Here is a 25,762-nt window from a genome sequence, read left to right as displayed (position 1 = left end):
GATCGTGAAAGACTACAAACGTGATCCAGTCCTCATCAACATCCTTAACAACTATGATATCTTCCTGGAGATTGTCACCAACCCTGATGGTTTTGAATACACCCACAAAAAAGTGAGTTTAAAGCCTGATGCCTGGAAGACTTCACATTCACATTCAGTTCAGCACAACAATATTTTGAAAATGTATTCCAATGGACTGCTTTTCAATTGCAAATCTGTTTGGTAAAGAACCGCATGTGGCGTAAAACCAGAAAGCCGCATCATTTCTTCTTCTGGTGTGTTGGTGTTGACCCCAACAGGAACTGGGACGCTGGCTTTGGAGGTGAGATGCTTTCATCATTGCAGTGTTTTGCATATTTTAAATAAACGGTAATGGTCTTTTTTTTATTTAAAGGAAATAAATAAATAAAGGATTTCATGGATTTAGGGGAATAATAAAAAAAGAATAACCGTAAAAGAACAAGGATAAGCACACATTAAATCTCATTTGCCTAATATGTTAAATACAAAAAATCTTTCTTGTCTCATCACATTCAATAATGAATTACAGGCTATATTTTGAATTCAAAATGTCAAAATTTATCTATAAAATCTGGTTGATTGCATCAATGAATATTATCTTCAGTCATTTAACAGTTAAATCATAAAAAAAAATATTAGCCTACATTTTTTAGCTACTTCTTACCTTGCACTCTTTAATCATTAAAAAATGAAGCGCTGCTTGAATTTGAACATGGTTTTGTTTCTGTGGAGTAAACAAAAAACATGTATGAGAAAAAAGTCTGAAGATTAAACATTTTGAAACGTACCCTAAAAATGTGAATTGTAAATTATAAGCTCAGAATTGTGTGATGTAAATTCGGTATTTTGAGAAATAAAGTCTGAATTCTTTTTTATGATTATTGTTTTTTATTCTGTAGCAGAAACAGGTTTCCATAGTAGACCACTGAGGCAGACCAGCCTTAAAAAACATTTAGTCAAATATTGGACAATTTGGCCATTTCTGATTATTGTTACATTCTAATCAATGACTATGGTGGTTATGGGCCTGCTGTAAGAGGCTTTGAAGATTCCAGTTGTATGTAATACTTTCTTGTTTTTCTCTGTTTTCCAACTTCAGGTGCTGGTTCCAGTGGCAAACCTTGCTCTGAGACGTACCATGGACCCAGAGCTAATTCTGAGAGCGAGGTCAAGGCCATTGTGGACTTTGTGAAATCTCACGGCAAACTCAAAGCATTCGTGTCCATCCACAGCTATTCCCAGATGCTCCTTTATCCATACGGATACACACGCACTCCTGCCAAGGACAATGATGAACTGGTATGCATGTGGAAACATAATATTCTAGATAAATGTAGCAGCCATTAAAATCAATTCTGTATTGTCCCCATAGAATAAGCTCGCCAAGAAGGCTGTCTCTGCCCTGCAGTCATTGTATAACACTCAGTACAGATTTGGAAGCATCATTAATACCATCTGTAAGTTTGATGAGATTCATTTCAGTTCATATCAGTTTTGCACCCTGCTAACAATCTCTCTGTTCACAGATCAAGCCAGTGGAGGCACTATTGACTGGACCTACAATCAGGGCATCAAGTACTCCTACACCTTTGAGCTGAGAGACACTGGCACGTATGGTTTCCTCCTGCCTGCCAATCAAATCGTCCCCACTGCTGAGGAGACCTGGCGGGCCCTGATGACCATCATGGAGCACACCAGGAAAAATCCATATTAAAAATACAACAATATTTCTGTGATAATATATTTCTGATATATTTCTGAGTCAAAGTTAATAAAAGAGTGTTAATGAAAAAAGCAACAAAAACTTTTACCGTTTATGTTGCTTTAATATACATTACAAATTTAAAGAAATAAATTTTGTTCAGCCTTACAAATCTCTGGATACTGACTGATATACAGTATCTGTACCATATGAAGTATTGGTGTTTATTAAAGTAATTATTAGAGTTTTTTTATCACTATCAGTTGATATTAGATATTTGATTATCATTCTTATTTCTTTTATTTGTACATTTAGATTACATTTGCCATTATCCAATTGCAGTGGTGTTTAAGCATCAATGAGATACTACAAACCCGATCCCAAAAAAGATGGGACACTGTACAAATTGTGAGTAAAAAAGGAATGAAATAATTTACAAATCTCATAAAATAATATTTTATTCACAATAGAATATAGATAACATATCAAATGTTGAAAGTGAGACATTTTGAAATGTCATGACAAATATTGGCTCATTTTGGATTTCATGAGAGCTACACATTCCAAAAAAGTTGGGACAGGTAGCAATAAGAAAATAATTTAAAGAAAAGTTAAATGTATAAATAAGGAAAAGCTGGAGGACCAATTTGCAACTTATTAGGTCAATTGGCAACATGATTGGGTATTAAAAGAGCCTCTCAGGGTGGCAGTGTCTCTCAGAAGTCAAGATGGGCAGAGGATCACCAATTCCCCCAATGCTGCGGCGAAAAATAGTGGAGCAATATCAGAAAGGAGTTTCTGAGAAAAATTGCTAAGAGTTTGAAGTTATCATCATCTACAGTGCATAATATTATCCAAAGATTCTGAGAATCTGTAACAATCTCTGTGTGTAAGGGTCAAGGCCGGAAAGCCATACTGGATGCCCGTGATCGTCAGGCCCTTAGACGGCACTGCATCACAAACAGGAATGCTACTGTAAAGGAAATCACAACATGGGCTCAGGAATACTTCCAGAAAACATTGTCAGTGAGCACAATCAACTGTGCCATTCGCCGTTGCCGGCTAAAACTCTATAGGTCTAAAAAGAAGCCATATCTAAACATGATCAAGAAGCACAGGCGTTTTCTCTGGGCCAAGGCTCATTTAAAATGGACTGTGGCAAAGTGGAAAACTGTTCTGTTGTCTGACGAATCAAAATTTGAAGTTCTTTTTTGAAAACTGGGATGCCATGTCATCCGGACTAAAGAGTACAAGGACAACCCAAGTTGTTATTAGCGCTCAGTTCAGAAGCCTGCATCTCTGATGGTATGGCGTTGCATGAGTGCGTGTGGCATGGGCAGCTTAGACGTCGTCTCTTTCAGGGAAGACAAAGAAGACCTAAGACAGTTGAGCAACTAGAAGCCTGTATTAGACAAGAATGGGACAACATTCCTATTCCTAAACTTGAGCAACTTGTCGCTGTGTCTATTTCGTTTACGGTCTATGGTACTGCACAATCTCAAACTGAGCTTGATGACGTAAATGTCACGTGAGCAACCTGTAAGTATTCTAATCACAGTGCCAAGAGAAATCTGAATCTTCACTTTATGCCTCCACATCCCCCCGATTGCCTCATAGACAGTAAAAGATTGCCTGCGAGCTTCTCCTCCTGTCCATACGGTAATTTCTCTACTGTGCGACAGAGAGTCGCAGGTTTTGACGCAATCTTTAGACTATTTTTATAAAAACTAACTTCTATGGGGCCACAACGTAAGATAAAAGGTAATGGGACCTTTTATACATTTTCGTGTTTCTTTAGAAATAATGAATGGACAAACGGAGTCTTTAAACACCTCAGATGTAAAGTTATTCGCTGTCAAAGTGACGCAAAAATTAATGTGAGTCAATGGAATGCTAACATTGATATTCAGTTCAGCACTGGAGCAAACCGTCCAGGTATGTGGATCGACATTGGCATCCACTCCCAAGAATGGATTACCCTGGCCAGCCCAATCTGGTTTGCCAAAAAGGTCAACTGAAATTCTGAAGAATTTACTCAATTTACTACAACACTGCTGGTCAATGACTTTCCCACTCTTAGTGGTAAGATAAAAATGTTTTGTGAACACAGGCCCAGATTGTCCCCATTGCTGAGGAGACCTGGCTGGCTGTGATGGCCATCGTGGAACACATGACAAAAATAACCCATATTAAAATATAACAGTATTTCTTTGATGAAGCAAACTACATAAAAGAATGTTAATAAAATCTATAAATCAGTGTTACATAAGCGACAAAAAAGTGTATTTATTTTTATTTTTTTTATAAATATCTTTTTCTATACTATACTATACTATATTATTCATAAAAATAATGTAGGTATCACTTGGGTATACAAATAAAATAGATTTTTATTCAGCCTTCAATGCAACATAACAATCCAGGTAGTTTTCATTGATTAAATTAAAACTATGTTTACAATGTTTACAACAGAACAGGGATAACTGATTCCAGTCAATAAGCACAGAAACATGGACAACAAAAGCCAAAAAAGCACTTTCTACCACTTCATATACACACTGACTCCAATAAATGCACTTTAAGTTTCTTCATCAGGCTCTGCAACAGACAAACAAAGCAAAGTTTCACACTAAAAAACATCATCTTCATTAATGGCCGAAATCACATCTACATTTCATAACATTCAAATCACAGCCGAGAAGATGCCGATTATGAAGAAAAATCTTTTTGCATTGGTTTGGAAAGCATTGAACATTTAGATAAATGCACTAAACAAAAAGACAAGCCCTGCCTTTAAGGCAAAATCAGCACATCTAAAATATTTCTAAAGCACTGCGACATACATAATGTACCTACTGAGCAAGTAAACATACAGTAGCTAAACCAGCATGCTCACTGAACAGAAAATGACGACCAAGAAGTGCTTACTTACATAACATATAGAAGAACCTACAAAAGCATTAAAGGATGTCAAACCCCACACACCTTGTACCATCATTATAGTATAAATGGCCAGTGATCCACAAAAAAAACTGATCAGAAAAAGATTTAGATCTTAAACATGTAGTTTGGATTTGGAGTCTGCAGTGCAAAATAATACAACACTGCCATTGGTGTGTACTACCAGAACCAAGAAATGTAGTGTAGTTCTGAGAATGTGCATGTGGCATAATAAGAGTAAACTGAAGAAAAAAAAAAATAGTTCAGATTGTTCATGTACACAGGAATCCCACAAAAGTAAAATATAAAGGCTTTATTTGCATTGGAGTGAAGATGACAATGATGAAGGTGAAACAGTGTTATTTCCAAGGTTGACTGCTCCGTGAACGAGCACTTTCTGATCCTGCTATGGATGAGCCTTGTCGACTCCGAACTGTAGACGCTATAGAGCGAGCGCTGCTAGTGGACGTTCTGCTGCTGAGACGACCTTAAATGGGGGGGAAATAATGACCACACTAATAAAGAGTAAATATTATACACATGATTAAAAATTTAGCACCAATAATATTTGATAATAATAATTACGGCAGCAAATCATCATATTAGAATATTTTCTGAAGGATCATGATGCTGAAAATTAATATTCACCATCACAGAAATAAATTACCTTTTAAAATACATTTAAATAGAAAACAGTTATTTTAGGGAAGTCGTGGCCTAATGGTTAGAGAGTCGGACTTGCAATCAAAAGGTTGTGAGTTCGAGTCTCGGACCGGCAGGAACTGTAGGTGGGGGGAGTGCATGTACAGTTCTCTCTCCACCTTCAATACCACGACTTAGGTGTCCTTGAGCAAGGCACCGAACCCCCAACTGCTACCCGGGCGCCGCAGCATAAATGGCTGCCCACTGCTCCGGGTGTGTGTGTGTGTGTGTTCACTGCTCTGTGTGTGTGCACTTTGGATGGGTTAAAAGCAAAGCACGAATTCCGAGTATGGGTCACCATACTTGGCTGTATGTCAAATCACTTTATCACTTTAAACTACAATAATATTTCACAATATTACTGTCACATATATGCATCCCTGATGAACAGAAGATAAAACATATATTACATATATTTTATGTAAGAATGAAATGAAACGTGTTCCTAATAAATTAATAATTTTCAACAACAACAAAAAAAAATCATACTACGATGGCCGTGGTTGCATTTAGATATTTTGTTGCCCTCTTTCTGTAAGTTGTTAATAATACAGTGAAAATTGTTATGTCGGTTTGATCAGATTTGAAAAGGAAGACTCACTGCTGGGCTCACTGGGTATGAACACTTCCTCTAGGTGATGCTGGATTTTGCTGAGGTCTTCTGAGGTGAACCGCCACTTTTTTTCTGCTGGCTGGGATGTCTGCTGTGGAACCGATCGCTTTCGACCTCCAGGTCCCGAGGGTGACGGCACACAGGAGATGGGAATGGAGCCAGTTGTCATTCCCTCAGGGAACTTCTGTGCAACCACTTTTAAACCTTGTTGATAAAGGAAAAGATCAGTTAAAGAATAAATGACATTAAATACAAATCTCATACTGACAGGATGAATCGACATGCATTTATTGGAGATCCCCGAGACCCCAATGATCGATGTATAAATATATTAATCTGAAAAGGAACTTGTTATTTCCTCTTCTATGAGAAGTCATTACATTTTTTCATGATGGACTTCTGAAGTTTGCTATCAGTCTCTCGTCTGACTCACCCCCTGACAACATGAAGAGATTCTCGAAGCCTCTCTCACACATGGTGGTGGCAGCTTGACTTGCTATCCTCTCATCCTCATCATACAAAATTATGATCTTTCCTGATGCATTTTTCTGCATAGTTGTAAAAGATTGTAACAATAGTGATGGGCACCAGTACACAAGAAATTGAAAGGACAAAAATCATCATTCATTAAAACACAATAACAGTGTGTGCCTTGGTTGTTTTTTCAATCCTATCAATTTATGAAAGCTCATGAAAGCTTTTTTATTGTTCTTGTATGAAATAAATTAATTTATTCCTCCATATAAATATAAATATATAATAATCATATACTACTAAATAATATAGCCTGTATAATATAATAATAATAACAACATGCACAACATAGGTTTGCAATAAAGATTTGAGTTCCAATGAATGAATAATAAATAATACAAATTATAAAAGTAAAAAACAATAAAAGAAGAAATATGGAAGTGCATTTATACATTTACAATAAAAAAATATAATTTTATATTTAAAAAATATATATTATTAAATCAATAACAGAAATAGAAGGATACATAATCAAGCACTTCTTTCGTGTATGGGTTCATTGTCCTTGATAAGGTCGCAATGGGGTAACTATATGCTACGAGCAAAAAACAGATACATTTATTAACAGATAACATTAATATTAATTATTTTAAAATGTCTCAAAACATTAACTAAGTTTCCTACCACTGATTATATGGCACTGGTCATACTGCTCTCTGTCCCGCACATCCAGCAACAGATATGGGCAATTAGGATAAGGGCACTCTGTGATGTTTGAGCTAGACACTGGAGAGTTTGGGATGCTCTTCTGTCCATTCTTGTCCAGATCCATTTCTCCCACACCACTGATAACACTATGATTAAGCACAGAGATTCTCAGTTACATGGAGTGAGGACTGTCAGGGGTTCTCACTGTTACAGGCTATATCTCATGGTTTTCCCACCACAGGGTCTCTGAGGACGGAGTCTGATTGCACTGACTGCCCCTAAACAGGCTCAATTGAGCTTGGGGCCATGAGAAAGCAGTCTAGCCAATCAGAGCTCTTGTGAGTGCACAGTAGAAGAAATGTTAATGGGGGCATCAGTTAGATGCATAAAATGATATTCTGATGTGGCTGGTCGAATTAAAGAGATCGCTTTATGTGCTAGTTACAAACACAAGGGTGATTCGGCTACCTTTGGAGTGTAGATCTAGGAGAAAACACAGTGTCGCCAGATTCATCATTGTTGATACTCTGTGAGGGAGGAAGAGTCGGCTGGGGGGAACCATTTGTCTGATCGGAAAGATGGTCAAGGACTGGTGATGCAGAGAATATTGAAACATCATCTGAAATCATATACAAAAAATGAAAACAAACAAAAATGATTGCCAGGGACTTTCTATGCACTTGCTAAAGTGTGGAGACTCTAATGGCCATATTGCAATATTTTGCAGTAAACACAAAAGTATTTTTACCTCCAAGATTCTTTTTTTTTTTTTCGCTTTAAATCTATTGCCTTCTCTCACAAAAGTATTCCATTTCCCATGGAAATTTTTAGTTCACTTGCAAACTTTTAAACTTTTGCGTCCACCCTAAGGAAATTTGCATTTGCTCACACACCTTTTAAATTCTCTCACTAAAGTATTTCATTACACCAAGAAACTTTGTGTTCACTTGCAAATTCTTGTTAAAAAGTAGTTGTTAGGGTGCTATGGATGGTTGCTAAATTTAATTCTTTGGGATAGGGCTTTGTTCAAATCATTGTTCCTAAATATAAGCAAATTCAAATATAATAATAATGATGTCAGCAAAAATAACTGATAAAAACAAACAGAGTAACATAAAAGAGAAATTAAACTCTACCTTCTAATCCCTCGATTTCATCTTTAAAATTGTCATCCTGCTCTGAGACTGAAGCAACTTGGATTAACTGGAAAAAAAAAAAGATATAAAACACAAAATATAAAGACAAACATTCAGGTATATATTAAAATTACACTACTGTTCAAAAGTCTGTGGTCAAAGATCTTTTATTATACATTTATTCAGCAATGACACAGTAAAGGCATTTATAAGTCACAAAAATATATATTTCAAATTAATGAAACCAAACCTTTCCACAAAAATATTAAACAGCACAACTCTTTCAGCATTGATAATAATAAAAATGTTGCTTGAGCAGCAAATGAGCATATGAGAATAATTTCTAAAGGATCGTGTTACAGGTAGCTTCTGGAAATTCATCTTTGCCATGACATGAATAAATTACATATTTATATTTAATAAGAAAATGGCACTATTATTAAATTGTAATATTATTTCACACAAAAAAAGTGTTTTTACTCTACTACAACTGGAAGTAAAGATGATGCTTTGTATAATTTATTGTTCACGTACCAGCTGTGCAAATGTAGTCACTTTCAGTCTTTTAAACAGCTCGTCCTTCCTATATCTGTAGTCTGGGAAGAAAATTACATAATAAGCATGCGTTTCAAATTATGCAGAGCTGCTGTACAAAAATTCTGCAACAATTTAGATGTATTTTACCTGGATCCTGAGTGTTACCATTTCTCACTTCATCTTTATTTAAAGACAAATCACTTAAACTCACTCCCAAAATATCAAACTCCATTTTGATACTGGTTAAACTCTCTAAACAGGACTTTAATATGCCACTGGCTGCTACAGACTGAGGCGAGTTCTACCAACATCTCTTTATATATTTGGCAAGAACTCCATAGTCCAGCATCACCACCAAATCCACTGTACGATGCCAAATGACACCACTCGATGAGGTAATGCATGCTGGTTTCACTACAGACAGCCTCGACAGAGGAATTACTGTAATCTACAGTACAATCACCATCCTTTACTCATGTAGCCAAAAGAAGGAAGGATTGCTTATCCTTGAGAAATCACAAGGAACCTGTAACAAGATGACTAACGTGGACAAAAGACTTTCTCTCCTTATTAAGTAAGTTAATATAAGTAGGACAAGTGTATCTGGAGACAAAATAGCGGAAACAAGTCATTAAGTGCCTGTTCACACAAGATGCATTTTTTGTATGTTTTGTAAATACTTTTTTTAATGTAAATACACCGTTGTTTGGAATTTTTTCAAATTTCAGCAGTTGTAAAGTGTTAGAATCACCCTTTACTTCAAGTAAATGCACCATGACATTTTCATTTATCAAATTGATTTCTCCACTATAATATATGAATTATTTCATGTATAACTTACTTTTCCTTGCCTCCTCTAGTCTCTCCATGTATTTTGTCAGACTGGAACCTACAAAATAAACTAGGTTAATCATCATATACTTTATCATATATGCAGTGGATATTCAAAAACGTTTACACACAAACCTGAATACCTGTATCAAGTCGAGTTTTTACATGTTGATATCTTTGATTCTGTGGAATCCTCTTCTTTAAATACTGCGGGGAAAGAAGCACCCATTTTAAGAAAACATTCTACAGATAAATGCATTGTGTAACTATGATAATTATTATACAAATGAGTGTTAACTAAAGTAATGTTTTGTCCGTTTTGTTTTTTGGATCAGTGTAACCTGTGGTTAAACACTGGCAGTGGCTCATCTAAGAACATGAAGTCTATGAAACAAACACCGTGTTTTATAGAGCATCAGTGTTCGTGAAAGTCACCGTAAACTATAATAAACATCCATTAGATTAGACAGAAGGTTCATGTATTGATCGGCATTATTACAAATTAATACAACACGAAATCATCAGCCGTGAACTGATGTCGGATGGTCAGACAGACAGGTAACGTTATGCATGTGATGGTAAAGGTGGAGAAACTGCCCCGGTGTCACATTCCCTTTAAACTGCAGCTCTCCAAGTCAAACATTTCTACGCTAGCTTTTAATATAGTACAAACCATCACATGTTTTTCAAATTGCACTTTGCATAAAAATAAAACCACTGACCTCAGAGTCGCCAATCCCCCGTTTCAACGACATCTTCTAGTAGCTGAGCCTCGGCGGCTAACGTTAGCTTCTAAAATCAAAACTCGTCGCCTCTTTGAGCAACGCCTTTACTGATTGGTCAGTTGATTTAATGATCCAATCAGTGTCTGCGTTTTTATTGTCTCAATGTTGAGTTCTTCGAGTATACAGTTTGGGTTGTTGCTGAGCAACGGCGTTATTTCCAATGCTTACAAACAACTGTGCAGTGAGAGAGAGAGAGAGAGAGAGAGAGAGAGAGAGAGAGAGAGAGAGAGAGAGAGAGAGAGCGAGCCGTTGGCCGTTTTATTATTATTATTATTATTTAACATTTTTATTAAAATATTTTGTGTGTTTTTGCAAATGTATCGATATTTATTTTACCAGTAATTTATCTAAAGGCATTTGTTTAAAATATTTGGCTGGTATCTGTAAGTTAACTCACTAACTCTACAGACAGTAATAATCTTCGCAAAACAAGCCTGCAACTCTTAGATTTAATCCCAACACGCCTTTAGCGGTTTCCGTTGGTGCACACATTTATATGCCCAAATAAGTATTTTGTCATTACAAATATGACTGTATACATGAAAATATTTAGACTCAAACGTGGGTACATTTTTCGCCGTTCTGTTCAAACCACGCTAACTCGACGACTCCGAGCGTGATTGGTTTGGTCTAGGTGAACGCGGCTGGGACAGTGGCTCAATATGAAGAAATTTCACATATTCACTTGTAAATCCAAGACCAAATTGTACCAAATCCAGACACTTTTTTTGACTTTTACTGGAATAATGGCATCTATAATGGTAAGAGGTGTTATAAGAAACATTTTAAAATACGAATATGGACATTTTAATCAGTTGTTGGTTTAATTAGCTCAGTGTAAACTGTGCTGGAAAGTTTTGTGTTTATGTTTGTATGAGGAGATACATTAATTGGTTATATTTGTTCGTATTTGAAGGTGACCTCGAGTAATTGACTAACTAGCACAAACAAAAACACTATGAAATTAGCTTGTTTACTGCTAACATGGTATTTTGTGCATGCACTGTTACCATCGTTTGTTTAAAATGCACCATGTATCATGATGTTTTGAAAATATACCTTTGTACTATCATGTATTTCCATCTTCTGTAGAACAAAATGCAATAAAAATAAAATAAAAATACTATTAGTACTTTTAAATTCTATTTAGAATTTATTTTATTTTAAAAATAATGTTCCCTCACATTATTATATCAATTATGCTGTAAAACAAAAAAGAAAAGTGCAAAAATTAAACATTCTAATTCTGCCAGACTTTTGGACTTCAAATTTTTCCACCTTATTCTTCTACAATATCCTTTTCAGGAGGATCCCACCCTTGAAAGACATTTTAAAGGTCACAAAGATGTTGTTTCCTGTGCCGATTTCAGCCCCAATATTAAACAGCTTGGTATCTTATATTTATCTTTTTTCCAGTCTGAGAAGATCCAAGTTTAACCACTTGCAACTTCTCTTGCAGCTACTGGATCCTGTGACAAGAACCTTATGATCTGGAACCTCATGCCTAAAGCCAGAGCATTCAGGTTTCAGGGCATTGCAGAAAAAGGTGAGTCGACTGTGTTTAAAGTGCACACAGCGAGTGTTCGGAGCATTCAGTTCTCCAGCGATGGCAAAAGGCTGGTCACGGCCTCAGATGACAAGTCAGTGAAAGTGTGGGGTGTTGAACGGAAGAAATTCCTCTACTCTCTCAATCGGCACACCATCTGGGTGCGCTGTGCGAGGTATGAGACTATGCATGTAACCTTTCCGGTTTTGTCACATAGAGTGGGATCTCTTTCACTGTCGCCTAGTCTGTCCCTGTCAAGGTTTTCACCAGATGGTCGCCTTGTTGCTTCCTGTGGTGGTGACAGGACGGTTCGCCTCTCGGATACATCCTCACGTCAGCGCATCAGCATTTTCACAGACTACGGAGGGTGAGAATTGAGTATTGCTGTTTTTTCCTGAATCTTTTTTTTTTTCTTCTCAGATTACTGATATTTCAAATGGTCTGTTTAGGTCAGCAACATTTGTGGACTTCAATTCCAGTGGCCAGTTAGCTTTTTGGGACGCAAATGAGAATGAAATATAAAGTTTTGCCATACAGTGAACATTACAATTTTTTTCCCCCTTTTTTCAGTTAATTGATTTTTTATTTTTTTATTTTGAAAATATAATTTTGGTATTAAGAATTCAAAATAAATATTCACTTTTCAAAATTCAATCCTTAACTATTCCTTAGGTTTCTTTTTTTTTTTTTTACTGTACATATTGTCTATGGTAAAGCTGAAGACAATTTTCCAAATAAAGTATTTTTTTATTTTTTTATTTAATTATTTAATTAATTATTTAATTTTGTCCAGTTTTGAGCTTTACAGATCTGATCATTAACTGTCACTGAAAAGCAAGAATCGCATAAAAAATAATTAAAAATCTAAAGTTGTTTCTGTTAATGTTAATTATTGAACCTGAGCTGACATGAACTAACACTGAACTAACACTATTTTTATTAACTTATATTAACAAAGATTAATAAATACTGTAACAAAAATATTGCTCAATGTTAGTTAGTTACTTGATCTTAACTAACTGGACATTATTGTAAAGTAAAAAAAAAAGAAAAAAAAAGACAGGTTTAGAATTACGTCTTCATTTAGGGTGAACTATTCTTTGAATTTTATGTTTATTTAGTCCTACAGTCCTGAATTAAACACCCTATCTTTAGAGGAAAGGCTATATGTATTTTCCCTCCCTGTTCTCAGGGTCCAGTGTTGGCTGTGGCGTTTTCTCGAGGTGGAGATCTGTTTGCTTCAGGAGGTGCTGACTCTCAGGTAATTGTGACCTTACGTTTGTATTACTATGCAGTCACTATCAGACAGATGTCACTCATGCCTTTGATCATCTGGGTTTCAGGTTCTGATGTGGAAAACCAACTTCAATTTGCTGAATAACAGAGTTCTGTTGAGATGGTATAGTCACTCCAGATCCCACTCCACACCGGATGGACATTTACTCTCAATCATCTCATCGAAACAGTGCTCAGAATGCCACAGTAGAGGTCAGTGGCCACAAATGCATAGCTACTACAATACCCAATGTGTTTCTCAAACAGTACTGATTTTCCCCTCGGGTGTCAACACTGTAAATCAATCCAGGGCATTTCAGTCAATATGTTAGCTCTGTGACGTGCACACTGCATTCGTGTTTATTCGTGTAATAATCACTTTTTTGGCATCAGTGCTATCATTTCCTTAGATTAATCCCATTGTTGCTGATACTCAGTCTGGTGACCCTCAGGTGGTTGAAGTGGGACGTGTTCTTTTCTTCATGGCGGTAAGATCGGAAATCTGTCAGGAACGGTTTAATGTAGTCAGAAGTGTTTCAGTCCAACCACTAGGGGGAAATATAGGCCAGCCAATGTTTGAGCCCTTATTGAACAGTGTGCTCTCACTGCAGTCACTGACACTCTTTTGTCATGTTTCTTTTTAAATAATCACTCCTCATTTCATCAGTATTTATTAGCATTTCATCAACATTATTATGGTTTTGTCTACTCCATCCACTTATTTTCTCTGGCAAATCATGCTGTCATGAAACAAAAAGGGGGACAAAATCTTCAGAAATTAGGCAATTCTTTATGTTAATTTTCCAATTTATGGTTTTCATTTAAATTGCTATTCTGATATTCAGATTTTTTTAACCAAACTGTATACTGTATACTATTATTGTGGCAAAAAAACAACAACTAAAAACTTGGATTGTTTAATATATTCAGCTCAACAAGTGTTGTTTGTGTGGCTGGCAGCTCTCCAAACCTTTCTTATTTACTGCGTGCCTTGTTCTGATCCGAATTATGGGAATGTCCTCGTGCTTCCGTGCAAAATGCTGCGCTTTCTGCTTTACAAGCGGATTGAGGAAATGCAGTGAGACGGCACTCAACAGACTGTGGGTGTCTCTTGTGTTTACAGGAAGTCTCTTTCTCTGACCCTTTCTCTCCCCCTCTCTTTTTTTTTGAGCCCAGTGGTTCTAGCTGTGTAGAGTAGCTCGAGCGTGAAAACAAAAACACACCAAGCACACACACGTGCCTAAAGCTGGGCTCTGATGTGACCTCACTTTGCCGCTGGAGCCATAGACTAATAATAGACTCCTCCACACGGTGACTTTAGCTCTCTCTCTCTCACTGCCTCTCTCTTCCATTTGTCCATTTTGTCTGTACACACTGTACTGCATAGAGAAAACAATTGTCCGGCTTGGACGCCTGCACACACATTGACTATTCGAATAGTTCTGCCTCTAGACTCTATGTATATGTGTTGACTAGTTGTTGATCATGTGACTTCAGTTGCACTTGTTCTGTATGGTGACAGCCGTGTCCTAGCAAGTGTTGCAATGCATCTTTAACCACATTCAGTTTTTGCAAGTCCTATCTGGATTGGGTGTATTTCAGTTGTTATGACGAGTTATGAAAGACATTTGCTTTCTGCTAATGCTGTAAATTACACAGGGTAGTGTTTCACACTGTTTTGAACCGGTAATATGTCTTTTTAATCTAGTCATTAAAGCTCATAGGAGACATTTGTTTGTGAGTGAAACTACATTTAGGTAAACAGCCTCTTGCCAGGAACAAAAAGGGCTGCCAAAGCTGCATGGTGAGTATTCACATAAGGTAAACATTAACCCACTTACTAGTCAACTGCTCCTCTGAATGAAAGTTGACTAGGAAAAATTAGCCATAGAGCACGTGTTCACTTTTTCCATTCATACTTAACAACGTTGGCTCAGTCCAGTCCAGGACACCCTCCTGAATCCAGGACGCATTTACACGGAAACCCTGTCATTATCTGGCCTTGAGCATCCCACAGTCCCTTAGGACAGAGTTTCCTCATTCTGCTTCCCTGCCTTGCGTGCGTGGGAGCAAAGACAGGAGGAAGTGGACGGCAGAGAGAAGTATCACCCATGGTGCCTTTTTGTGTGATGCTTGCTGCCATCACTTCCTCTTGACTGACTCTCTGGATTCCTTTTAGTTTGAGAGTGTGTGTGTGTGTGTGTGTGCAGTGATGCCATCTTAAATTGGTGGAACTCCTTAGCATCTTGGCCCTTGTTGACTCCCTGATGCATTAGGTCTGCCATGCATAGGCAACAAGAGCAAGTCCAGAGGCATCTGAATAGCAAGGAAAGGACCACGACCCAAATGACCCGATAGCACTCAAGTCACGGACAAGTATTAGCTTGCGTCAAGGAACTCCTAGGTCCGGTGGTTAGCAGTGGTTCGTTGCATTTCTTTTTGTATCCAACTCCCACCGCTTTTCAACAGTTCATTCAAATGTTCTACTGTCAATAAAAGCTGTAAAAAAATTATATATATATACACAGTACAGACCAAAAGTTTGGACACACCTTCTCATTCAAAGAGTTTTCTTTATTTTCATGACTATGAAAATTGTAGTCACACTGAAGGCATCAAGGGCTATTTGACCAAGAAGGAGAGTGATGGGGACCTGGCCTCCACAGTCACCGGACCTGAACCCAATCGAGATGGTTTAGGGGTGAGCTGGACCGCAGACTGAAGGCAAAAGGGCCAACAGATGCTAAGCATCTCTCGGTGAGCTTCAAGAGGTAGTCACCTGAAATGGTCTTCCAACAGTCTCGAAGGAGTGATCTTTATACAGTAAAAATGAATTTTCCTTGAAGCTCTGCAAGGATGAATTATCACATTTTTGTACAATATTAATAGGTACCACTCTATATTAGTTGTATTTAATTACCATGTTCTTGCATGAAAAAATGGTCTAAATCTAAAAAAACCTAGATGTATTTACAGAAATTAAATATAGATGTAACTACATACAGTTTTTTTAATTAAAAGTACAATGTAAAACATGTATGTACATAATAAGTGCATTATGTCAAATGATTAATTTAAATGTAAGTACATAGTAGTTAAAGAGAAGTGTGTGGAAAGTTTTTAATTTTTGCATTTTCAAATGCTTTAAAATTAGTACTTAAATTAAAATAGATTAACAGTTGAACTAATCAAGTAAAAACCCTGAAGATGAAACTTAATTTTGCTGAACTGCTTTAATTTAATATATTATATAGCTGATTACATTACATGCAACTCAATGTGCATGTTTGTTTGAGGGTCTGTAAATGTGTGCGCTCCACCTGGTATAACGTTTCTGAAGGTTACTTGTAGGGTTGACAGACAGAAAGCAGGCAAAGAGCCTCTTCCTGTGTTGTGAAGAGCAGGAGATTGGGTGGCCGCGAGGTGTGGATACCAGCTTGAAGGCCTGTCACCGGCTCCGGTGACAAGACATGACATGACGGAAGTAAATTGCTAAAGATAGCATGGCCCAGGGGAAGGTTCACTTTCCACCGGGAGAGCTTTGAGAAAGATAGCCTTACAGAGAGAGAGAGTGACTTGCAATCCTCAACCAAAAAAACAAGAGCCGTCAGCAGGAAGTGCTCATTGATTTGAATAGCATTGCATTGGGAGAGACATCCGATGCACTGTTTGTGCTTTTTCGAGCTGTTTACTCTACCTATACGGTGAAACATTCATCACACCTGTCATTGCTGAAATGTAGGTGGTAAAGTGTGGAAATATGTGTTATTGTTATGCAACAACAGTCATGTTATCGCAAATTGCCTTTTGTTATGTGGGCGGCATCAGCACTGGCGTGATTGCACCTTTTTCTGGATTCTCCTGAAAGTGCAAACTGAGGCAGATAATCGAAAAGGTCACTGCAAAAGTCTCATCTGTCCATAATCCCCTGCACTGACCTCAGACGGGGACTCCAGCAGACAAACAGGCGCTCTCACATCAAAGACACAGGAACCTGGGCAGGTTCATCACTTATTCAGTGTAGGGCGCACCCGGAACTCAGTGTGTCCGCCTTAATATTTCATCTCATTTCTCGCCCATTGTGTTTGTCTGCCCCTCTTCCTTTATTTTTTCTCCCTTAAATGTTTTTTTTCCGTCCATCCCTTTCATCTCGTTTTTCCATTCATCTGTTTTATCTTCGGGTTTTCGAGTTCCACCAAAGGCTATTGACCCCTCTCCTAGAATAGAGCAACTCCATCCATTGAGCACACTGGCACTTTAACTGAATGGCTGATCTCACTTCCTCCATTAAAGCAGATGGTTCCTAAACAGTCCAGACCTCATCTTAAGTACCTGTCAAAACGGAGCACCGTCACATTAAGTGCAGAGTTGAAAGAACCTTATCAGATTCTGGTTTAGAGTCTGTTTTTCCTCTCTTACCTGAAATTCTCTCTCTCTCTCTCTCTCTCTCTCTCTCTCTCTCTCTCTCTCCCTGTGATCTCTCTCAAGAGTATATGGTGGCCCGGTGGGGCATTGCTTAAAATACGCTGACAGTTCATCAACATTGATTCTAAAAATAGTGGGCCTGTACTATTGCAGGTAACAGGGACACCTCAAAGAAAATCTGTGAACTGCTCTCCTGAAATTCACTCACTGTGCTGTCCATCTACACAATCCATTCCATTCAGATATTATTAAAAACAACAGGTTTAAACATTATGAGCAATTTTATGCAGTAAAGTGTTTGTTTGTGTACATGTTTTTTAACACCACAGCTACAGTTTGGCCTCTTCAGTGCTGTAGAACCTCTGTAAAAACATGGCAATTAAAAACACGGGTCACCCCTCCATGACCCTGTACTTTAAAAGAGAGGTGCTGCATGCGTGGTTTCGTGATTTATTTTGATGCTCCATTTCATACTGTCGCTTTCCTCTTCACCTGTATGAGTTATTTTTAACGTAGCATGAATGGAAGGTGGAAGCGCCTCTGTGAACTGCGTAGGATGAGCTATGATGGAGAAAAATGAGCTAATTTTTCTAAGCTCAAAAACAGCTATGAAAACTAAACAAAAATTAACCAACACATACTCTTGGTTAATTTGTTTTGTGGAAGTTTTATTTTTGGGTGGTGAAGAGGTGAGTTTTGGTTGGGTTTGTCGGAAAAATAGAGCTTAGGCTTAGATAAGGTTTTTTTCTCACTTGGCATGAGTGTTTGAAATAAACAGAGCTAAGAAAACAAATCAGCTTCCTCTGAGAGAGAGCAAAGGAGGGTCATGGACTCCGGAGGTACAGCTGAAACTCAATGCTGGTCAGGGTTAGAGGGTAAGTTGCATCCCCCCGGCCCACCTGTTAGGAAGCCATTCGTTTCTATTCCTACACCAGCCCTCTCTCCATTCTCGCCAGTCTCACTCTTCCTGATTGAAATGTTTCCCGTCTTCTCCCAAAGCTCTTTAGTTTTGTTGCTTGTAAAAGCTCTTGTGGTCTTTTTGTAAAAGTTAATATAAATTTTTATTCTTTTGAGTCATTTTCAAAATATGGTGGCAAACATAACACTCCTATGAATTTACAGTTATTAAAAATATTGAAAATATTTATGAAACCTTATTAAAGCATCATTATATAGACAACATTTTTATTAAATACTTTTTTTATTAAAAAAATAATGTCTACAATAACAGTATTTTTTATTTGCCAGGTGTCTATAAAATACCTTCTGCCCTTCATCTGACAATTTTGTTTTGTTTTTATGTTGTTTTGTGTTTTTTTTTTTTTTTTTTTTACTATTATTTTATTTTTTAGTTAAAAAAAATGGGCATCTTCCATGTGCCTGAAAAACACATTTCCCCCTTCATCTGATATACCTGTAATGTTTTACCGGTACATTTCTTTGTCTTAAGGAAGAGGATGTAGAGACACCTTTATGTTGACTTTCATTTCAATGATTTTCACCATTTTTTTTTTCAGCCTTTACAAATGAAAACTGACCCAAACTGAATATAAAACTTTAGCATGTCAAATAAAAAACCCATTATATTTTTAGAGAATGACCTTTGTACACTGACCTTCTTCCTGTTATACTTTTCACACTCTTTTCCTGTTTGTTTTTCCTGAAGTCTTACGCCGCGGCCCTCCCTGTCTCGTTCTCTCACACCAACCCTTTCCGACTCTGTTTTCCTTTTTCTTTTATGCAAACACCACACGCACGCCGACAGCACCACTGTTGCCTGTTTGGCGTCAGCTGGCTCCGGCAGCTCACAATGAAACACGCAGGGAATGTCCATAACCCTTTGAACCTCAACCCTTCATGTCCCGCTCTCCTCTAAGCCCCATCATCCACCTCCAGCCACAGACCCGCGAGGGCTGTCAGGCGCCTCTCTGCCAACCCCTCTAGGCCTTACAGTCTTAACCCTGCACAAGTCACAGCATTCTTTCTTGCCTCTGGGAAATGTTAGCATTACTCATTCTGTTTCCCCTCTAACCCCTCACACCTACTCCCTTGAAGATGAGTGGAAGTCTTCGGGTTGAACTGGGTTGGGGGGCTTTGATGGGAACTTTGAAAGGAGGCAAGCTCAGCTGAAGTGCACTTAACCAAAAAGCTGCACATTCCTCCCAGGGCCTCCTTGTGCGAGAGCAGCGACTACATCAACAGCATTATTCACGTCTATCTCGAACACTCTACAAATATGCAATTGAGGTCAGCGCAGTCCTTATCTCAAAGTGCGTTAAAGTCTGTTTACACATGACCTTTTAACCCCTCAAACACTGATTCAAATGCATTTCCCAAGCTGATATTAATGCAACCCATTAAAGAGATTTTATACAAAAAGTCTCTTTTGTTGCTGGACACCAAGATCTAGTGAAGTGAACCAGTTTTAAAGATGAAAACCAATGAAATCCTGCAGCGGTTTCCGAGTTATATAGTAACATTCCTGTTGTCTTGCTGGCTTACAATTAGTGACAAGCTCATTGTGTGTCACAGTTTCCCACAGCTACTTTGCAGTAGATTTTGTATTAGCAAGTTAGAAAGCAGATTATCCAGCATTTGTGTATAGCAATGAGGTTTAGCTCAAATTAAATCCCACACAGTGACCCTCTTGTCTCCATGTATTTGTGAGTTTCCCTACATTGCTCTCTGATGTTTGTAAGTGACTTGTTTTGCTGTTTTTAAGCCTGATAGCAAGCTGTAATAAAAAAAGGAACTACACCAGACAGTTAACCAAAGAAAAATGAAAAGCTCTACAATGTTATCTGAAGTTTATATGAAGTTTAGCCTGGTGTAAAGGAATCAGTATATTTATTGTGTGCTAACCATGTTGTTCATACTTGATGATCAGGAATTTATTGATAAGACATACCATAATCTTAGTAATCCATGATGAATTGAATCCATAGCAGTTATTGTCCTCCATTATATCTAGATTTATTGCTGTTGGTTGATATTGGATATTTAATTGTGCAAGCTCATGTTCTCTATTTTTTTTTTTTTCATTTTGATTACCTTTGTATGAGTGTAGAAATCAATCACTGTACAATAAGGTCTAATTTGTTAACATTAGTTAACTACATTAGAAAACATGAACAATACTTATAATCAATTTATAAAGTTTAGTTAAAGTTAGGTTCAACATTTACTAATACATTATTAAAATTAAAGTCGTGTCTGTTAACATTAGTTAATGCACTGTGATGAAATTCCTCTTATTGACCATTGTATGATGTAAATATGTAAATATGAGTTATATGATGAGCAGACAGGATGTTTTTAGCCAGTGTGGGGCCTCTTTTCCATCAGGCCGGAAGCTAGATCACCATTAGCACAGAACTGAGAGAAATCTCCTCAACCTGAGAAATGACCCAGGGTCAGAATCTCTCCATCTTTCTGCTCTCTTGCACTTGCAGTCCTTGCAGAACAATGGAATGGTTCCAACTGGCAACCGTTTTTGTGTGTTTGTTTCATCAGGATGATTTTTGGAACTTGTGTGTGAGAGTGTGTGTAATTCACAAAAACGGTGAGATACAGGTTTTATTGTCATGATTTGTTTATTACTGTATATACTGTTTCATCTACAGTATAAAGTAGAAAATACAGATTTTGGGGGGGAAATTATGCACATATATACATATCTGGATTTTTTATTGATTTAATACTATTGTATTTGGTATTACATCTGATACTTTTTCAAATGCCTGATTCTGAAAAGCTAAACCTCAAACACATGGAATAGCTGGGGCTCATTTGGAAATAAAAGTCCTCCAACATCAGAAAAAGTCCAGGTATTTTACCATTCACAGTTTCAAAACATGTGAAATGATTGGATAATTTAATATAACTATCAATGACTCCAATTCCTAATACCGTTTATCTTCCTAACCCCCTGACTCTGACATCCTTCCAGACCTCGAGTTAGCATATTCAGACACAACAGCCCTCTGAAATCTCATTATCCCTTCTTCATTGGCCATTGCATGATTGTATTTTAAGAAACCTGCGCCGCGGCTGGGGGGAAAATTGGTTGCTTGCTTCACCTCCGCTTCCCCCACATCTCTCATGAAGACTGCATTCATCCCACTCGCTCTGCCACTTTCTCTTTGTGCTATTTACAGACTACCTCATGTGAGGGCAATGATTTAGGAAACACACTTAACAAGCACTTCACTGATGTTCCTGATTTTGCATGGCTCAATCGGATTAGCCAGAATCAAATTACAGGATGTGTATCCCTATAATTGTCTGACATGGCAGAAGTCAGATGTCCTGCAATGTTCTCTCTGGGTTTTGGAGAGTTGACACTGCCCACATTTTCTTGCTTTTGCTCAGCCAGATGTGTTGAGGGTTAACCTGGCAGTCTGAGGCTCATATAAAAATACTGCATATAATACATAATGGAGGGTTTACATCATGCATACACAGGTAATCATTACTACTTGAATCTGGCTAGACAAACTATACGCTTTCAAATTACCACTCTATCTATGTTATAGAGATGGGTAGGATGGTCAACTAGTTATCAAACAACAGCGACGGTGGAGGATTTTAGAGATGCTGAGAGGGTTTTTAACATTACTTTTTATTTTAATTGCAGGTGAACTCCTTTTCGTCTGGCCAGTAATTCAGATTTCTGCCTACCCTGCCAAAATGTTCACTAACATAAAAAGATACATTTAAAAGTCTTCATGAATTATGATTTATAATATTTTATATAAACATTCAAATAAATTATTTAAAATCATTTTAAATGTAGATTTTTCAATATATCAATTAATAATTATTTTAATACTGTATATTTTAACTTGGTCTATTATTATACATTTTTCACATTGATTCTTTTAATTATATTTTACATTTATAATTTTAAATGTGTTGGATTGATTTTGCAATATTTAAAGTAATTTATAACTAATAGTTTTGAGATATTTGAAAATAAACACTTAACAAATGTATTATATTTTCTTTTCAAAGATTGTTAAAGTCTCTTCAATTTCAACACACACACACACACACACAATAATAATAATAATAAAAAAAAAGTTTATGAAAAGAAACAAATAATCAAATAACTTATGCAAAATTTAATAATAATATAATAAGATATAAAATAATAATATTATTTAAAAATAATTAATATACGTTTTAAAGCAAAGATTTGCAAATTGCAACCAAGCATCACAAAAAGATAGCCCTGATTGAATAGGCCATCTGTATTGCTGCCATTTGTGTATCACTGTTTGTTTTGTGTATCACCCCATTGTGAAAAAACAGGTGTTGTGGAGTATTGTTGGGGTTAAAAAGGGGTCATCAGGCCAAGCGATGATCACAAGTAAGTGAAGCCATTATGGAGGTCACTCAGCAGGAGCCCTTGTTGAATTGGAGACCACAGGAAGAACCGCTTTGAATTTGAAATTACTGTATCATTGAGCCTACTTTGGGTCGGGGAAGTCCTCTATTGCATGCTTTGTTCTGTTGTGGTCATTGTCGTTAAGTCCAAGATTAAAATGATAAGTTGTTTTATGGCCACCCTTGTCTGCTGCATCCCCTTTTAACACTGGAATCTTTTATTGACTTACTGTAAATAGCCTTGGGTTTCGGGTGAACCACAGAAATGGGAGTCTGCTGCCTGATTTCCTTTAGTATTGCCATGAGAAAGCACAAATGTAAACAGTGGCTCATACTTTAGGTTGCAGAGGAAGGATCTGCTTGACCTCATCCTAACCTTCAAGGAGGTGATGGAAGAATTGTGGAGGGATGGTGTATGTGACTCTCTCATGTTTACTTACACAAGTGTGTCTACATTTTTTCCAAGCCAAAGCTGGAAAACATCCGCGTCTCCTCATGTCGGTCCTCTTTCCCTTCATTCTCTTGACTAGCAGTGGCTCAGGTGTCAAACCCAAAGCTCATTCTCGACATGCCACATCATTTTCGCTTCCTGTGTTTTTTTCTCCTTACTGGACATCCATCACTCTAGCACATTGAAGTGATGGGAAGGAGATGCCAATGTTTTTTTTTGTTGTTGTTTGTTTTTTGGTTAGGAATAAAATTGGCCACTAGTTTCACACCTTTCAAGTAGTAGTTGTATGTGATATGCCAGAGATGCCCAAACTCTGTTCCGGTTTGCAATGCTACTATCTTCTCATGTCTGGAGAATGATTGGCTGTCTTGCTCTGGGAACGGCATGCTGTAGTCTGAGCTTAAGTGTCATGTTTAACATCCTCTCTGGCACTGGAAAAATGGGATTCCATCCATCTTGTCCTATGTACTTCATTCTAGGGGTGCAGGATACTGAAAATGTTATCCGATATGATACAGTTTTATGGGAATTATTATTATTAGTAGTAGTAGTATTAACTCTGCTACGGATTATATTAATAACTATATAAATATTAACAATATGTAATGCTTAAAATATATTATTAATATTATTATAACTACTGCTAATATTAATTATATTGATAACAATAATATATAAATAACAATACATAATTATTATATTTCATAGATTACTATTACATCTACTAAAAATAATAGCAAAAATAATAAGATACTGTGCATTAATTTGTACAATTATTATTATTAATATATTAAAAATAAAGCAAAAAGTTATAAAAATATATTTTGAGAATTAATAAAATTACATTTAACTCTGTGATTAACTTATTACTGTTTTGGAAGTGAATATTTGAAATTTAACGTCAGCTGTTAAACAATATGACACATTTGTAATTCTTAAAAAAAAAAAAAGAAAAAAAAAATCACTTTTGACCAACAGCAATTGTTGCTACCATTAGTTTTTCAAGCCATGGCAAACCACACACAAAAACACCAAGCAGCAATTGAAAGAGTGCACCTGTAGTTTTACGTTTTCAATTTGAATTGCAGATGTCATACCTATTTAGAGCAACAGGAAGCTCTTCTCAGTAATCTGCTGCCTCTGGCACCGGCTCAAATGAGAGGAAGCACAGGGGAGCCTTGATATTCTGCTTTATGGGGTTGACCTACGGATATGCGGCACTCAAGAGCCTGTGGCCTTTCCACATAGTGACACTATTCTGAGACTCCTAGGTGCCTTAGGTAATAGAAAAATACTGTAATAAGCTTAAAAATTAGGGATGTTCAATATACATGCACTATAATAATTATTGGGAGGTATTAGAGATTTCTTTTAATTATATTTATTATTATTTTTAAATGTATCAGTATCTGTCACTATTGGAATTTTAATTGTACATACTAATTTCCTCTATTTTTACGTTTTAATTTTCTTTGCCATCATCTAACAGCAGTTAATCTCTTTAATTAATTTCTTTAATAAATCTAAAAAAAACAATTAATCTTTAATTATTTATTAATGCTGTTAAATGTAGTTTTTAACTGATTTCAGAATATCAAATATGTTTTCAATCTTAAAATATAGAATTTATTATATTTTTTACTTTTTTAATTTAATAATAATAATAATCATCATCATCATAATGATAATAATAATAATTACATTTATATGTATCATTTAAATATATTTCATTTGTATAATTATTGTTATTATTATTTTAATTTTTTTACTAGTAGGGAATTTTTCTATTTATTTAGACAAAATAATGTAAATTTTTAATTTAATTTAAAGCTATTTATCTACCATAAAATTATTATCAGCTTATCAGTACTGGCCATTTTGGAAGCGTGTTTCTAAGTGTGTAATAGGAATAGGTTGAACCGTATGTCACAACAGATTCTCCAGCTCCTGTTGCTCTCAAGATGATTTGACGTGAAGGTTCTGTCTGTCCGGTTTAGGGAGTAATGGTGGAGTTAAGAGGCGGCATGCTGAGGCTGAGACTCCCTGGCAGAGCTTGGTGAAGGGTGAGGCTCAGCTGGACCCTGCACCACCTGCTGCTATAGCTGTCAATCAAACAGCTGAACTTTCACTCTGTCCGCACTATCTGCTGCAGTGCTGCGAGCTTGTAAACAGGGATTAGTGAGATACTTTATGCTCCACTTCAAGTCAGAAAAATGTTTGATCCACTG

The 25,762-nt window shown here is 36.8% G+C and overlaps 2 protein-coding genes and 1 pseudogene across 6 annotated transcripts in view; 2 read left to right on the top strand and 1 right to left on the bottom strand.

Annotated features, from left to right (window-relative positions):
* LOC132133545 (carboxypeptidase A1-like) overlaps positions 1-1,752 on the top strand; it is a 39,442-nt gene extending 37,690 nt beyond the window's left edge. For 3 of the 5 annotated variants that reach the window (XM_059546419.1, XM_059546417.1, XM_059546416.1), the window contains exons 7-11: positions 2-112; positions 229-322; positions 1,121-1,320; positions 1,394-1,478; positions 1,548-1,752. In XM_059546419.1, the coding sequence (XP_059402402.1) occupies positions 2-112; positions 229-322; positions 1,121-1,320; positions 1,394-1,478; positions 1,548-1,735 (678 nt within the window). In that variant the 3' untranslated portion in view covers positions 1,736-1,752. The remainder of the gene's footprint in view (position 1; positions 113-228; positions 323-1,120; positions 1,321-1,393; positions 1,479-1,547) is intronic. The other 2 variants (XM_059546418.1, XM_059546420.1) reach the window with 2 other exon arrangements.
* Positions 1,753-4,405: 2,653 nt separating this feature from the next.
* Positions 4,406-10,541, bottom strand: LOC132133536 (centrosomal protein of 41 kDa-like). Its single transcript, XM_059546403.1, has 11 exons — positions 10,387-10,541; positions 9,808-9,871; positions 9,675-9,722; positions 8,831-8,892; positions 8,297-8,363; positions 7,629-7,779; positions 7,137-7,306; positions 6,980-7,047; positions 6,412-6,526; positions 5,967-6,182; positions 4,406-5,150 (listed from the first exon to the last, which is right to left on the bottom strand). The coding sequence occupies exons 1-11, from the start codon at positions 10,417-10,419 to the stop codon at positions 5,023-5,025; spliced, it is 1,122 nt and encodes a 373-aa protein (XP_059402386.1). The 5' UTR covers positions 10,420-10,541; the 3' UTR covers positions 4,406-5,022.
* A 654-nt stretch (positions 10,542-11,195) lies between these two features.
* LOC132133336 (POC1 centriolar protein homolog B-like) lies at positions 11,196-14,126 on the top strand (annotated as a pseudogene).
* Positions 14,127-25,762: the final 11,636 nt, after the last annotated feature.

This window comes from Carassius carassius, chromosome 50, assembly GCF_963082965.1.
Source record: "Carassius carassius chromosome 50, fCarCar2.1, whole genome shotgun sequence".
Taxonomy (NCBI): domain Eukaryota; kingdom Metazoa; phylum Chordata; class Actinopteri; order Cypriniformes; family Cyprinidae; genus Carassius; species Carassius carassius.
Note: the sequence above shows the minus strand (reverse complement) of the source record. Positions and strands in the feature narration are given on the sequence as shown.